This window comes from Balaenoptera ricei, chromosome 11 (genome assembly GCF_028023285.1).
Source record: "Balaenoptera ricei isolate mBalRic1 chromosome 11, mBalRic1.hap2, whole genome shotgun sequence".
Classification (NCBI taxonomy): domain Eukaryota; kingdom Metazoa; phylum Chordata; class Mammalia; order Artiodactyla; family Balaenopteridae; genus Balaenoptera; species Balaenoptera ricei.
In genome coordinates this window covers 21226695-21241794 of record NC_082649.1, presented here as the reverse complement: position 1 = coordinate 21241794, position 15100 = coordinate 21226695, and the positions used below count along the sequence as shown (strand labels likewise).

Genomic DNA, 15100 nt, shown 5'->3' with positions numbered 1-15100 from the left:
TTCAATTTGGGTCATTTGGGCAGAAGTGACCAGTGTCCTCCATAAAGACTTCAGCCATCTGGCCTCCCCATTTGAGCACATACATGACCAGAGATGTGCTGACTGAGGATGGATTTTTGTTTGTATTCTGTATCCTTGCCTTCAGCCTATACACTCTGATCTCCCTTCTCATCACTCTGTCTGCAAACAATTCATTACCAGGCATACGCACAGCCTCTAGTACAACATCTTTCTTATAGTAGTTTTAACGTGAATTTTTAAGTAAGCATAATTTACATGATACAAGGAGCGAGCTTTTAAGTGTAACACTACTGAGCTACTTTATTAAGATCAGAAGTTTACAGGTGATATTCAAAAAAGAATGACATGTATTGTGAAACTTTTGTTTCCCCAGGCAACACCAACCTGGGGCGGAAGTGGAGGGAAATGATTCACACTTACAGGGGAAAGATTACACTGATCTGACTCCAGCCACAACCTGTTCCTACCAAGACTTCACCCTCCAATAAAGCTCAAATATTTCTGAGAATCCCAATGAGGGACTTATTATCATGAGTTTTATATTATCATTGCTATGTCAATATTTGGTGTCAAACCAACAAGAAATTTAAAACCATTTCCAATATGTTCATTTGATTCACTCCTTTTCATTATTTGTAAATTCTATTACGCACATGAGTAGTTATCATGGATGATATAATAAGTATCCCAGCAAGCTGTTCCTATACCAGATTGGCTAGCAGTAATTTAACTCTATCCATTTTTGACCCAAACCACATAAATGTAGCCTAATTTTTAGCCCAAATTAAGTATATTCCCACTTAAGCTTTGCCTTAGCAATACTAAACCATTACTTCATCACCCATCACTAGGGGGAGTCCAAGAGAATGGTGATGGATGGTGGCCTTACACAATTGTGGTTAAAACTGTTTAAAATTTTCAAACACCTAAGACTATGTGAACACATTTCTAGTGCCCTGCCCTCCTCCACTGGAAGTTTGGAAACAGCCCATGCAAATGACAGGTTCTTAATCTTGTCACTGAGAGTACTACATGGATATGATTGACCGCTGAAGGCCCTGACATGGCTGGGCCATGCTTCTTTGAGTCTTCAAAGTAAGCACATAATGAATATCTAGTGAACTGAACTGAAGCACCAGTGTACGGTCAGGCCACTCAGGATGGCTGTTCTCTTGCTCCCTGTACATCTCCTGCTCGACCTACACCTGGCTTCACCTACGCCCTACTCACAGGAACGTGCTTTCCCCCTGCCCCTTAGGCCAGAATGGCTTCACCTGCTAGTTTATGAAAGGGAAACAGCTGTCCTCAAGACGGTCGTTAACCTGAGGGGCTGTGAGGGACGTGCCCCAGCGGCTGGTTTCCCTGGTAACTGATGAGCCAAGCTGACATCATTCCCCCTATAAACGGTAGCCTCTCCACGCCCGCCCCCTCCACGGCGAAGGCTGCTGCCGTGTCCTGCTCGCTGGCGGCCGCACACGGTGGGATGCTGCTCCAGGACCTGGCTTCAGACATGTAAGAGCCCCTGTGCAATAAGCCATTGATGTCTCTGTCGCTGTCTCCAAGCTATTTCTTCGGTCTCGAGGCTGGGCAACTACAAGGCTTGCAGGCCTGCGGGGTGCAGACTGGTGAGTCAGCCAGAAGGCCAGGGAAACTCCTGTGAGCGCCACGATGTTGGGAAATAAGGACAAGGCATGGAAAGTTGCGGGGAAAGATGTGGCTGTCCGCTCGCGTGTGGGGGCCCGTAGCAGCTGTCTGCCATGAGAGGCATCTTGCTCTTTCCATTATATCGATGATACCCTGTTAACCTCGGAGTCTCTTTCTAGTTTAAAAGTAGTAGCCCCGTGCTAGTGACTCATCTGATTGCACGGAGATGGCTGGTGAATAAGCCACTGTTTGGGGTCTAGAAGAGCTATGTGTGACCTACAGGACCCCCATGGACATCAATAGTGACCAAGGGATCCACTTTGTCGGCCATGAAGTTCAGGAATGGGCCGATAAGAATGACACACACCGGCATCTCCCCCCGCCTCACAACCCCACTGCTGCTGGGCTGTGAATGAGCTGCCTCAACAACAACTGAGACGGGAAACCCGCTCCTTCAACGTGTGGACACATCCCAGGAGCGATCGTCCCAGTGCTGACGCCATGTTAACCCAGAGGCAACTAGTCAATGCCATTCAGGTTCAACTGTTGACCGCTGAAGGACCGCTGCCAACTGCTGGCCAGGACAATAACTCACTTCTGCCCTCGCCACAGGCTCTACCCCCAGGGGAACACATTATAACATGGCCCTGGGACTGGCAGGTAAGTCTCTGTGGTTTGGGTTTGCTGCCTCATGGGGAAGAGGATTAGAAAGGGACTTAGAGCTTTCACCTGTCTCCTACCCAGCCCCACCTAAGAGGACTAAGGTAATTAATCCGGGCCCCCTACTGGATGAGGGCACCGTTACACTAACCCTGCGGTCTGTTGTTATATGGCCTCTCCAGTACTCGGCACTGGCTATGGGGACTGAGGGTAGGCAGGCCGTGTGGTCCTGCAGGCCAGGACAGAAGCCACGGGCAGGGGGGGGGTGGTATCTCAGAATGCTGTTACTGCTTGTATTTTGCTCAGTGGTCATCATCTGCCCTGTACTGTGCCTGTTAAACACCTTACATTTCACCCCTAGTCTGAGCAGAGGGGATCTGTCCACAGACTGGGCGACATCAGTGGCTCACTGTGAAATGAGTCTGATGGCTGGGTCTACAGGGAGATGCCGTCGTGGTCCTCCTCTGGCCCCTCTGTGACCCAAGAAGCACCTGACTCCATAAGTTTGCCCACCTCTTGGCCTCCTGATGCTCTTTAGCTGCTGTTGTCTGTATTGCGTTTGTGGTAGCTGGTTGCAGCTCGCCTCTGTATACCTGACCCCTCGGAACCCTCTCTCCTCAACGTCTGAGGGGACAGTGCGGAAGGTGGGGGGGCAAGATTGTAAGGGTCCTGCGGGGTGTATAGGGGTGGAGTATATGGAGGCTGCTCAAGATGGCTGTTCTCTTGCTCTCTGCCCATCCCCTGCTCGACCAGCGCCTGCCTCACCTACACCCTACTCACATGACTGACCTTCCTACACACCTGCCCCGGCCCCAGCTAATGATTGTTCTAGCTTTAGATCAGGACATCTCCATCATAATAACTTATCAAAGGGGCTGCAAGGGGCATGCCCCTTTGCTGGTTTTCCTGGTAACCGATGAACCAACCTGACGTCAATTCCCCACCTGAACGTGCTTTCCCCCTGCCCCTTAGGCCAGAATGGCTCCACCTGATAGTTTATTAAAGGGAAACATTTGCCCTCGTGGTGGCTGTTAACCTGAGGGGCTGAGGAAAGTGCCCCCACTCCTGGTTTCCCTTGGTAGCTGATGAGCCAACGTGATGTCAAATCCCCCTATAAAGGGTAGCCTCCCCCTCCCCGCCGCCCCCCGCAGTGAAGACTGCTGTCATGTCCTGCCTGCCTTCCACCCCACATGGTGCCACTCCAGGACCTTGCTTCAAACACGTAAGATTCCCTATCCATTACACCATTGATGTCTCTGTCACTGACTCCAGGCTCTTTCCTCGGTCTCAAGGATGGGCAAGTACAGGGCTTGCAGGCCTGAGGGGTGCAGCCCAACCAGTGTCTTCCAAATGTCCTATTCCACCTCATCATATGAGTTTCCAAGCAGAACTACCTTGTCCACTATGTCTTAAAGAAGTTTTGGTAAAATTGCTCCTTTAGTTTTTACCTGCAAACCCCTCGGAACCCTCTTCCCTCAAAGTCTGAGGGGCTGAACCACACTCACTTTTTCTCTCCCAGTAATTGCCTCTCTTTATTTCCTATGCAATTGTTACTGAATCAGCAATATTGAAATTGTATGCCTGCCTTCATCATCCCTTTGGGTAAGGTTTCTTCCCAATTTTCCTCATTCCCAGCGGGTCTTTGGTCACTTATGAAGAGGTTCCCATCGGATTCCTCCATAAACCAAGCATATTTGGATTTTACTGATTATTATCAATAAAAACAGCTTAGGTTCATCCTGAGACAATCTCTACCTTAGCTGTATGTGTGCTTAAAAAAAAAATCAATGTAGAGGTTCTTTCCCATCAAAAATTAAGAAGTCTTTCAATTAGTCAGTAACTGCAGTACACATTCTCAGTTCCCTTTGCCAGAACTACATATCAATTTGCAGTGAGCTTTCATTCCCAACACCTGGCACCTATTTGCCTTATTGGGTTATAGGAGCCTGTTTTGCCTGCCAGCATGAATGTGCCTGGGAATTTATGTCCTCCTGGGAACAGGAGGCCAATAATTCATCACCACAGAGATATAAATACTCCAGTCCCTTGCTCCAACTTGGGACGTCTCTGAGGCAAAACCTACACTGTCCCCCAAACTCCTAAGAGTTGGTCTGGACCTTACTCGATATCCCTTCTAGATCTTCTCTTCTCTGCCAGTTTTTCCTGGGAATGTGTCCTAACGGATCATTTTCACAGGAGTCCTCATTTCAGGATCTGGTTCTTCAGAATTTGATCTAAGACAGTTGTTTCTGCAAGGGAACCTAGGATGCAGACTCTCAGGATAGACTTCTGGAGTTAAATCACTCACAGGCCAGATGGCACAAGGACCCTCTTGATGTTAGTAAGAGCAGTGGTAATAATCCTGGCCTACTGTAGCAGTATGATTACCAAGACCCTCTCCTGTGGAACACTGGGATGGGAAATGGGATACTGGTGAAAGGACATGCACTGGCTTAGTTAATACTTCTAGTGTTGAGAGATATGGGGACGTAGCAATTATAACAACTTCGAAGTTGGCTCTTTGTTGGTCAGTACCACTGAGGGACTCAAGCAGGAGAATTACATCAGAGCATGATATGAAAGTCAGAAAATCTTCCTGGCAGCATTTAAAGATACCACGATCTCCAATAGCCAGAAGGAAGACCTGTTCTGAAGATCAGACTCAGGATTTGATGGTCAGACTAGCAGAAACACAAATAAGACTGGATTTAAAGGCACAAAAATTATCTTATACTAAAGACAAGTTTTGGGTAAACCTGAAACTTATCCTGCAGGTGTGGCCATACCTGGTGCTGGCAGATAACAGCCTCTTTGTCTGAAGACCACATAGAAAGCACAGTTGATACAGATGCCTTGCAAGAAAAAGCTTACTTGGTCAGTTTCTCTTATAGTTTCCTCTAATATCTGACAAATAATAAACCTAATGCTAGACAAATAACTAGGTCAGGTCTTAGTATGTCCTAACTGGTATAGTACTGGTCTCACTAAGGGAGGGAAGGGATTTTTCACCAATAAAGTGTCAGGAATAAGGAGAGTGTGTCTGAAATATGGAACCAGGGTTTTGGGGCAGAATGTAAGACTGGATAAGGGAGACTTTGTCAATACGGGGATACAGTGCTGTGACTCGGGACTTAATGTTATATAAGCCTAAATGGGATGCCTGAAATGATCCACTCGTGGAAAATTAGTAACTCAAAAGCAATACTGCATGCCAGGTGGAATGGCGGAGAGTAATACCATTTTCAAAGATTTACAGGATGCTAGGATGATGGCCTCTATCATATTCCCATTCAACTCACCATTTTGTGGCCCCAGCAAAAATGGATTGTAACAGAAGATGAAGGATTACCATAGACTTAATCCAATGGTAGTCTTAATTGCGTGTGTTGTGCCAGATGGCATAGTTTTTAATAGAACAACTTTATTTTCAACATGTGTAGAAGTCCTAGGTCCCAGAAGAGAGGAATGCTTCCAGGAACGGGCTTAGTAAGGCTTCCAATAAGCCTAAAACTATGAATGCTGACTTGTCATGTTGGGATCCTCTTGCTGGTAGACCAAGAGTGAAAGAAAGAAGTCACCATACTGGCCAGGAGTATTTAACCCTGATCATTATGAGACGGTTGGTTGCTACCACATAATAGGGACAGGGACAAGTATGTCCAGAGCTCAGGGAATCCCACGTCCATTTTAACTATGAAAAGGTAATTACAGCACCTACATCAAAGTTATGGCATCAAACCTTCAGAGATGAATTATTGGGTTACCCCACTCTGCAGGCAACCCAAAGCAGCAAAAGTGCTGGCCAAGAGAGGAGACCTGTAATGGGTAGATGAAGAAAGATCATGAATATCAGTTAAGTCCTTGGGACTGATTACAGCAGCAGGGGTGTAAATGTTTCATTCATCTTTTCTTCCTGAAGAATCAGTGCTATGGACTTAATGTGAAGAGAGAATGGAACTGAAGAGTGTGAAGGGTGACAGAAGCTGTTGGTGCTCTGCCCTTATCTCCTGGGGTCCTTTATATTTTGGAGCACACAAATTCCCCTTGTGCTTTCACTGGCAACAGCCAGCACACCCATCACTTGGTTCTAGGGCTGTCCTTGGGCTGCTGGAACCTACTTGATCTGTACTCACTGAAAGACAAAATTGTCTGGGTACTCAGGACCTCCCGGAGGCAACCCTTAGCCAGGGATTAATGGGTGCTGGCGTATACATACTCCAACTTCTTTAGCTTTGGTTAGGAAAACTCTGAGGTATGGTCAAGACTATGCCCGCTGCTCCCTTGCAGAATGAACCCAAAATTACCTTCCTCCAGATTTAGCTTGTTACCACACACTTGTTTGCTCTCCTTTCTTTTTCTGCCCACTTCCCTCCTTCCCTGCTGTTTTCATTGTTTTTCTGAAAATACTACCTATTAAATCACTTTTACAGGAATCTTAATGTCAAGGTCTGCTTCTAGGAGAGGCAACAAATTTATTTTGGTAATAATATTAGTGTTATGTTGATGTTAATATGGGTATATTATAATAAAGCAAGAAAATTAATTATATTAACTAAGATGTTCAACATAAGGGGAAAATGCAAGAGTATAAAATTAATGAACTTTAAAAGAAATCACTCTAACATTCAATTTGAATTTAGAATTTATGATTTTTCTCTTAACAACTGTTTCCAGATTCTTCCACTGAAAAGGCCTAGACGCAATGAGCACCCCAGTGCCCAGTGTGTGGTCTCCAAATGTTATTTCTTTCTGAAAGGAACCAGCACTCCTTAAAGTCCAGGTCTGGGAAGAGAAAATATTTGGGGACCCTAGAATATAATTTGTGCTGGAAAATAAGGAAGCTAACCAAGATCATTAGGGTCATGTCATAATGACATAGAAGCCAGCTTGAAGGGACTCTTGCTGGCCAAAGAGGAGACAATCTGACAATCAAAATACAGTAAGGACTGTGATGGATTGAAACACATCAAATTCCATGAGGTCATAATTTTACTTGGTCATCTTTGCTAAGGCACTAAATTATTATTCTGGAATTTTATAAAGTATTTATCCTGACTTTCCTATTAAATCTGTATTTAAGGGTAACCAAATATTTGATTAGGTATATTTCCTGTTTTGTAGAAAATTCCAGCTCATAAATGAAGGCATGATAGAATTACAAAATCACCATTTTGCAACTTCTAATGAAATAACAGTTCTAGGTAACAGTAACAACAGCTAAAATCACAAGTGAAAGGTTAAGTACTTTATTAGTGGATAAGTCAGAGAATATCTGAACCCCCTGATCAATCTTACCAAAAGTGAGACAACCTGCTATGGTGAAAACATCCAGCACCCCTACGAAGTATTCTTGTCCTGAATCTAACGAAGTCTCTCTATATACTTAGCAGTTCCCAGGATGTAAGGGGATAAAGAAATATATCAAATGACACAGGAAGCAATTAGCCAAATCAATTATGAGAGTCATTCTGCAAATGACTCTTGTATTATTGTTGTTTTAAATAACAGCAAGTAGAAAATAGGGGGAGGAATTGTTATGAAATTAAAGAGAGCCGAGAGCCATAACAATTAAGTGTCATATGTGGATCTTGTTTGGATCTTCATTTAAATAAATCAAGTATAAATGGATAACCTTGAAGCAATTAGGAAAATTTTCATAATGACTGGATATTAGATGATATTAAGGAGTTATTGTTTATTTATTAGATGTGCTGATGGCATGTTATGTTTTCAAAAGTCCTAATGAACTATGTCGTCATGCTGTACTTTTTGCAGGAGAAATGACATGATATAATACAGAAAACAACCTTTGGGTATATGGAAACTCGAATGGCCAATTATTGAAAATTGTGGAAACTGGTTAATGGGTACATGGTTATATTAGACTGGTCTACTTTTTTTTTTATGTTTGAAACTTTTCATAATAAAACGTTAGACTTAAAAACTTAATAAGGAAAACACAGAATCCAGTTGTAGAATCCAGAAGTAATTTCAAAGGGTATGACCGAACAGTGTAATGCTTTGGGGCCAGCAAATAGAATGATGGTTCCCTCCTGGGTAATCAGTACCTAGAACTGGGGATATTGACATCAGATAGGAAAATTGTTTGCTTAAAACATGGACATTAAACAGCTGCTGACCTGGGACTTTCAATCAATAAAAGGGCCCCTTCCCAGAAAATGTCAGAAATTGCCAGCCTTCGTGTCAGACAGGACAAACAGCACAAACATCCTGGAATAGCCAGATGAAAACCAGCAGAACCTAGACTTCAGAAAAAGAAAAAAAAATCCAGCTGTATATGACAAGACATCAAAGTCTCTTGGGCAAATGGGTTAGGGTTTTCAACATTTAAAAAACTTTTTATTGGAGTATAGCTGATTTACAATGTTGTGTTATTTTCAGGTGTACAACAAAGTGAATCAGTTATACATATACATATATCCACTTTTTTTAGGTTCTTTTCCCATACAGTTCATTACAGAGTATCGAGTAGAGTTCCATGCACTATACAGTAGGTCCTTATTAGTTATCTATGTTATATATAGTAGCGAGTATATGTCAATCCCAATCTCCCAATTTATCCCTCACCCCCTTACCCCCTGGTAACCATAAACTTGTTTTCTACATCTGTGACTCTACTTCCATTTCAACATTTCTTCAGAGAGAAAATAACTTGTTTAATTTATAGAGCATCTTCTATGTGCCAAACATTTATTGGGCACTTTAAAAGCACAATAAAAAAATTTTAAATGCTTAAGTATGTAAGAAACTGTAGTGCAAAATTTTTTATTTAAGGGTTTAGATGTCCCTATCTGCTCAGTAGTTTGCCTTTAAAGAGTTCCAAGGTAAAATGCTCCCAAGTACTGCTATAGATAGGAGGCTGAACCAGCAGAACTTACAGTCAATGCAGGAGAAGCCACAAGGGAATTCATACTCTTCAGAGGACACACCTCAATAAAATGTACCTCTTTCTGAGTAGCTTGAATATCAAACAGATGTGACCTTTGGAAGAGATGAGGAAAGGAGTGTGGGGGGAGGAGGGATGAGACGGAGGGAGAGGAAGGGAAGAGGAAAAGAGAGGAGAGGCAGAAGGGAAAGGAGGGAAGAAGGGGGAAAAAGCCAATAGGTCATTTATAAGGCATTTAGAAAGCCATAGCATGCCTGTCAAAATAGTACTGTACACACAGAGCCATCCTCAATAGCAAAATCCTGGAAACTCTTATGGGGCAGGCAGGTTCTACTTCCTGATAGGGACAGAGACTGGTGGTGTCTGTCTGTCATGGTCATGAAATTACTGGCCGATTTCTAGGAGGTTTCTGGTCCATTGGATGACTTTAAGACTTGCATTCCTCCCCTGAAGATTCAAGGCAAGAATGTAAGTGAAGTTAAAAATTAAGTTTTCAACTTTGACCTAGGGAGATCAAAAGATATGGTGAAGAATTTAAATGGCTGAAATTAGCAAATCCAGTAATTCAGTATTTTTAAAAGTTGAGAGGAAAGTCTTCACAGGGGAAGAAGGAATCGCTTTTCTGTCCTGAATCAGGTTAGTGACTATATGCTTATCTGCTATTCATTAAATGAAATTTACAATTAATTAATTCCCCAGAAGGATTCATCAGGAGGGCTCCTTTGTTAGAGATCTGAGCAAAGGTATTTAGCAATCTGGGGAAATCTGGGGGGAAAATATGTATTTTTGCTAGTTTTTCACAAGGGAAAGAAAAAAAAATTCGTAGGGATGAATGTGAGCTGGACAGTTATGTGGATGGACAAGGAAAGAGAAGTGTGTATTGTGTAGTGGATGGTGCTTGTGTATTTGTGAGTGGTGTGTATGTGGTGGAGAGTACATGTGCGTTCGTGATGTGTGTGATGGTGGTGGTGTGTGTGTGTGTACTGAAAAACACAGCAGCCAGATGTTCCAATGTGTAATAATGGTAGTTGACAAACTGCTCATTTAAATGCACTTTGCAAATCCAATCTTAGGAATTTTAAGTGTCTTTTGAGCATCTGATGTCATATATGCTGATATGGTCAAAATTCTTTGTTTGATTCGCCCACTTTTCTGAGCTTCCTACCAGCAAAGGCAGACCTGGCAGCAGGAGTCGTTTTGTCCAAGGTAGTAGGGAGAATGATTTGCCTCTCCTTATAAGGGTGCTATTAAAAAGCAGATCTTTAACTCTATGAAGATATAAGAAAAATAAAGGAATTTATTTTACCTTTAATTCCTTTTCTGACATCTTTCCTTTCTTTTTTACATCCAAGTTTCTGACCTTTAGCAATCTCCTTCTGTCTGAAAAACTTCTTTTCATATTCCCTGCAAGGTAGGTTTCCTGGCAATAAATTCCCTCACGTTTTATGTGTTTCATAGTCTTTATTTCTCTTTCACATTTTTTTTAATTCATTCACATTCTTGCATGTAGCTCAAGTTTCTTTTCTTTTTTTTTTTTTAAATCTTTATTGGAGTATAATTGCTTTACAGTGTTGTGTTAGTTTCTGCTGTATAACAAAGTGAATCAGCTATATGTATACATATATTCCCATATCCCCTCCCTCTTGCGTCTCCCTCCCACCCTCCCTATCCCACCCCTCTAGGTGGTCACAAAGCACTGAGCTGATCTTCCTTTTTTCAGAACCTTTTTGTTTTTTTAGATTCCATATATATGTGTTAGCATACGGTATTTGTTTTTCTCTTTCTGACTTACTTCACTCTGTATGACAGACTCTACGTCCATCCACCTCACTACAAATAATTCAATTTCATTTCTTTTTATGGCTGAGTAATATTCCATTGTATATATGTGCCACATCTTCTTTTTTTTTTTTAACATCTTTATTGGAGTATAATTGCTTTACAATAGTGTGTTAGTTTCTGCTGTATAACAAAGTGAATCAGCTATACATATACATATGTTCCCATATCTCTTCCCTCTTGCATCTCCCTCTGTCCCACCCTCCCTATCCCACCCCTCTAGGTGGTCACAAAGCACCGAGCTGATCTCCCTGTGCTATGCGGCTGCTTCCCACTAGCTAGCTATTTTACGTTTGGTATGTATATATGTCCATGCCACTCTCTCCCTTTGTCACAGCTTACCCTTCCCCCTCCCCATATCCTCAAGTCCATTCTCTAGTAGGTCTGTGTCTTTATTCCCATCTTGCTCCTAGGTTCTTCATGACCTTTTTTTTTTTTTTCTTAGATTCCATATATATGTGTTAGCATACGGTATTTGTTTTTCTCTTTCTGACTTACTTCACTCTGTATGATAGACTCTAGGTGCACCCACCTCACTACAAATAATTCAATTTCATTTCTTTTTATGGCTGAGTAATATTCCATTGTATATATATGCCACATCTTCTTTATCCATTCATCTGTCGATGGACACTTAGGTTGCTTCCATGTCCTGGCTATTATAAATAGTGCTGAAATGAACATTGTGGTACATGACTCTTTTTGAATTATGGTTTTCGCAGGGTTTATGCCCAATAGTGGGATTGCTGGGTAGTATGGTAGTTCTATTTTTAGTTTTTTAAGGAACCTCCATACTGTTCTCCATAGTGGCTGTATCAATTTACATTCCCACCAACAGTGCAGGAGGGTTCCCTTTTCTCCACAGTCTCTCCAGCATTTATTGTTTGTAGATTTTTTGATGATGGCCATTCTGACCAGTGTGAGGTGATACCTCATTGCAGTTTTGATTTGCATTTCTCTAATGATTAGTGATGTTGAGCATCCTTTCATGTGTTTGTTGGCAATCTGTATATCTTCTTTGGAGAAATGTCTATTTCGGTCTTCTGCCCATTTTTGGATTGGGTTGTTTGTTTTTTTGATATTGAGCTGCATGTGCTGCTTGTAAATTTTGGAGATTAATCCTTTGTCAGTTGTTTCATTTGCAAATATTTTCTCCCATTCTGAGGGTTGTCTTTTGTCTTGTTTATAGTTTCCTTTGCTGTGTAAAAGCTTTGAAGTTTCATTAGGTCCCATTTGTTTATTTTTGTTTTTATTTCCATTCCTCTAGGAGGTGGGTCAAAAAGGATCTTGCTGTGATTTGTCATAGAGTGTTCTGCCTATGTTTTCCTCTAAGAGTTTTATAGTGTCTGGCCTTATATCTAGGCCTTTAATCCATTTTGAGTTTATTCTTGTGTATGGTGTTAGGGAGTGTTCTAATTTCATTCTTTTACATGTAACTGTCCAGTTTTCCCAGCACCACTTATTGAAGAGACTCTCTTTCCTCCATTGTATATTCTTGCCTCCTTTATCAAAGATAAGGGGACCATATGTGCGTGGGTTTATCTCTGGGCTTTCTATCCTGTTCCATTAATCTGTATTTCCGTTTTTGTGCCAGTACCCTACTGTCTTCATTACTGTAGCTTTGTAGTATAGTCTGAAGCCAGGGAATCTGATTCCTCCAGCTCTGTTTTTTCCCCTCAGGATTGCTTTGGCTATTCAGGGTCTTTTGTGTTTCCATACAAATTGTGAAATTTTTTGTTCTAGTTCTGTGAAAAAATGCCATTGGTAGTTTGATAGGGATTGCATTGAATCTGTAGATCGCTTTGGGTAGTAGAGTCATTTTCACAGTGTTGATTCTTCCAATCCAAGAACATGGTATATCTCTCCATCTGTTTGTATCATCTTTAATTTCTTTCATCAGTGTCTTATAGTTTTCTGCATACAGGTCTTTTGTCTCCCTAGGTAGGTTTATTCCTAGGTATTTTATTCTTTTTGTTGCAGTGGTAAATGGGAGTGTTTTCTTAATTTCACTTTCAGATTTTTCATCATTAGTGTATAGGAATGCAAGAGATTTCTGTGCATTAATTTTGTATCCTGCTACTTTACCAAATTCATTGATTAGCTCTAGTAGTTTTCTGGTAGCATCTTTAGGATTCTCTATGTATAGTATCATGTCATCTGCAAACAGTGACACTTTTACTTCTCTTTCACTTTTGAGGGATATCGTCACTGGATTTAGAATTATAGTTTAGCAGGATCTGTTTGTTTTCTATAGTTTTCAGCTTTTCTGTATATTTAGTAATCAACAAATATATCATAAAAATGAAATGTGAAAGCAAGAACGTGATAGAGTTGAAAGGGTACTGGTATGACAAAGCAAATTTCCCTTGGATTAATGTTTTAAATCAGAGAGGAGTGCTAGATGGATTTTGCTCAGTTCCTCCCTGAGTTATGCTGACATCAGTGTGTTTTGCACTTGCAGTGGATAGAGAACAAACCCTTCAGCAAGAAGAGAAGCAACCGGAACACCCTTATGTAAATGGATAATCAGGTCCCTCCCAGGAAAGGTAGAAATTATTCTCTGCTCTGTCACATAGGTTTTCTACTTCTCAAATATGACACCATAGATTCCATGTGAGAGGCTTTTGTCCATAAATGTATGTGTGGGGTCTTAGAAATGTTCAGGAAAGGAGGTGAAAGAAAAATAACAGAGAGTCCTGCTATGGTTTTCCATTAGAAAACCCTAAATAAAAGAATCCATGTACCTAGATTGTTCACACTTTGTTATTTTGATTCTTATACACTTGTCAGTTTATCACTTGGTGGAGAATATCAGAAAGAGGTGCACTATTTTGGTTTTATCTCAAGGAGAAAGAGACAGATCCATGGATGCAAGTGAGGCAGGATGAATGTTCTTGCGTCGCTGCACCCTTGTATATCAGCAGGTGGATATTTACAGAATATTTTTTTAGACTAACTGTTTATCTCAAGCAGGGCAGGGGAAAAACAATACGGAATTACTGCTATCAGATTAGTGTTAGGTCCATGTCATGGGGGACAAAATTCTAGAAGAGAGGGTGGGCAACAGATTGCATACTCTTTCAATTTATATAAATGTTAGTGGGCTATTAAATTTTATATTTCTTGTTGTATCAATTTTGATATCTTTATATTCCTTTGAATTTGAATCTATATTCAAATTTATACATGAACATATAAAAGATATAAACATGTATAAGATATAAGCATATATACATATATATATATAATTGATTTCTGCCTTTATGCTTAACATTTCCTCTCTTTTAGGTTCTTTGGGTTTGTCCCTTTGTTCATTTTCCAAGTCTTTGAGTTCTCTCTTCTTTTCTGATAAATATGTTTAGGAGTGTACAATTTGCTCTAACTTTCCATGAGTTTGATATGTCGTATCTTACCATTACTCAGTCCCAAGCACTTTAGAACACCCTTTGTGATTTTTTTTTTTTTTTGATTTTTAGATTTTTAAATTTTTTATTGAAATATAGTAGATTTACAATGTTGTGCTGATTTCTGCTGTACAGCAAAGTGACTCAGTTATACACATATATATATATATATTACACATAAATATACATATACACATATATATATTATTTTTCTATATTCTTTTCTAATTTCCTATGATTTCTTTAATTCAAGACTTATTTAGAAGTAAAGCATGCTCTTCCTGGAGCAATGTAGAGGAAAACAAAACACAAAAGGACACCCTTAACTGACCATGAGAAGCCCTCCTCCATACATGGTGAGGATTAGGTTGTTTAGAGAGCTTTGGAGCAAGTCATCTTGGTGTATGTGTGTACATGTGTGGTCTGAGATGTTTTCCAGATGACCCAAGGCCAGTGAGTTTAAAGTGAAAGGAAGGGCTCGGTAATAATTAAATTTCTGAGGCATTCTTTTCTTCCTTCTGCTCAGTTCCAAGGTTCAAACAGGGTAAAAGTTTTTGCCTGTCTCCCTGGAAAGTTAGGAGGCAGTGTATTTACCCTTCACTGACTCAGTAAGTCTTTGGCATCT

The 15100-nt window shown here is 41.0% G+C and overlaps 1 protein-coding gene across 2 annotated transcripts in view; it reads left to right on the top strand.

Annotated features, from left to right (window-relative positions):
• Positions 1 to 9814: 9814 nt before the first annotated feature.
• SLC17A1 (solute carrier family 17 member 1) overlaps positions 9815 to 15100 on the top strand; it is a 73939-nt gene continuing 68653 nt past the window's right edge. For both annotated transcript variants that reach the window (XM_059940707.1, XM_059940706.1), the window contains exons 1-2: positions 9815 to 9868; positions 13533 to 13617. In XM_059940707.1, the coding sequence (XP_059796690.1) occupies positions 13590 to 13617 (28 nt within the window). In that variant the 5' untranslated portion in view covers positions 9815 to 9868; positions 13533 to 13589. The remainder of the gene's footprint in view (positions 9869 to 13532; positions 13618 to 15100) is intronic.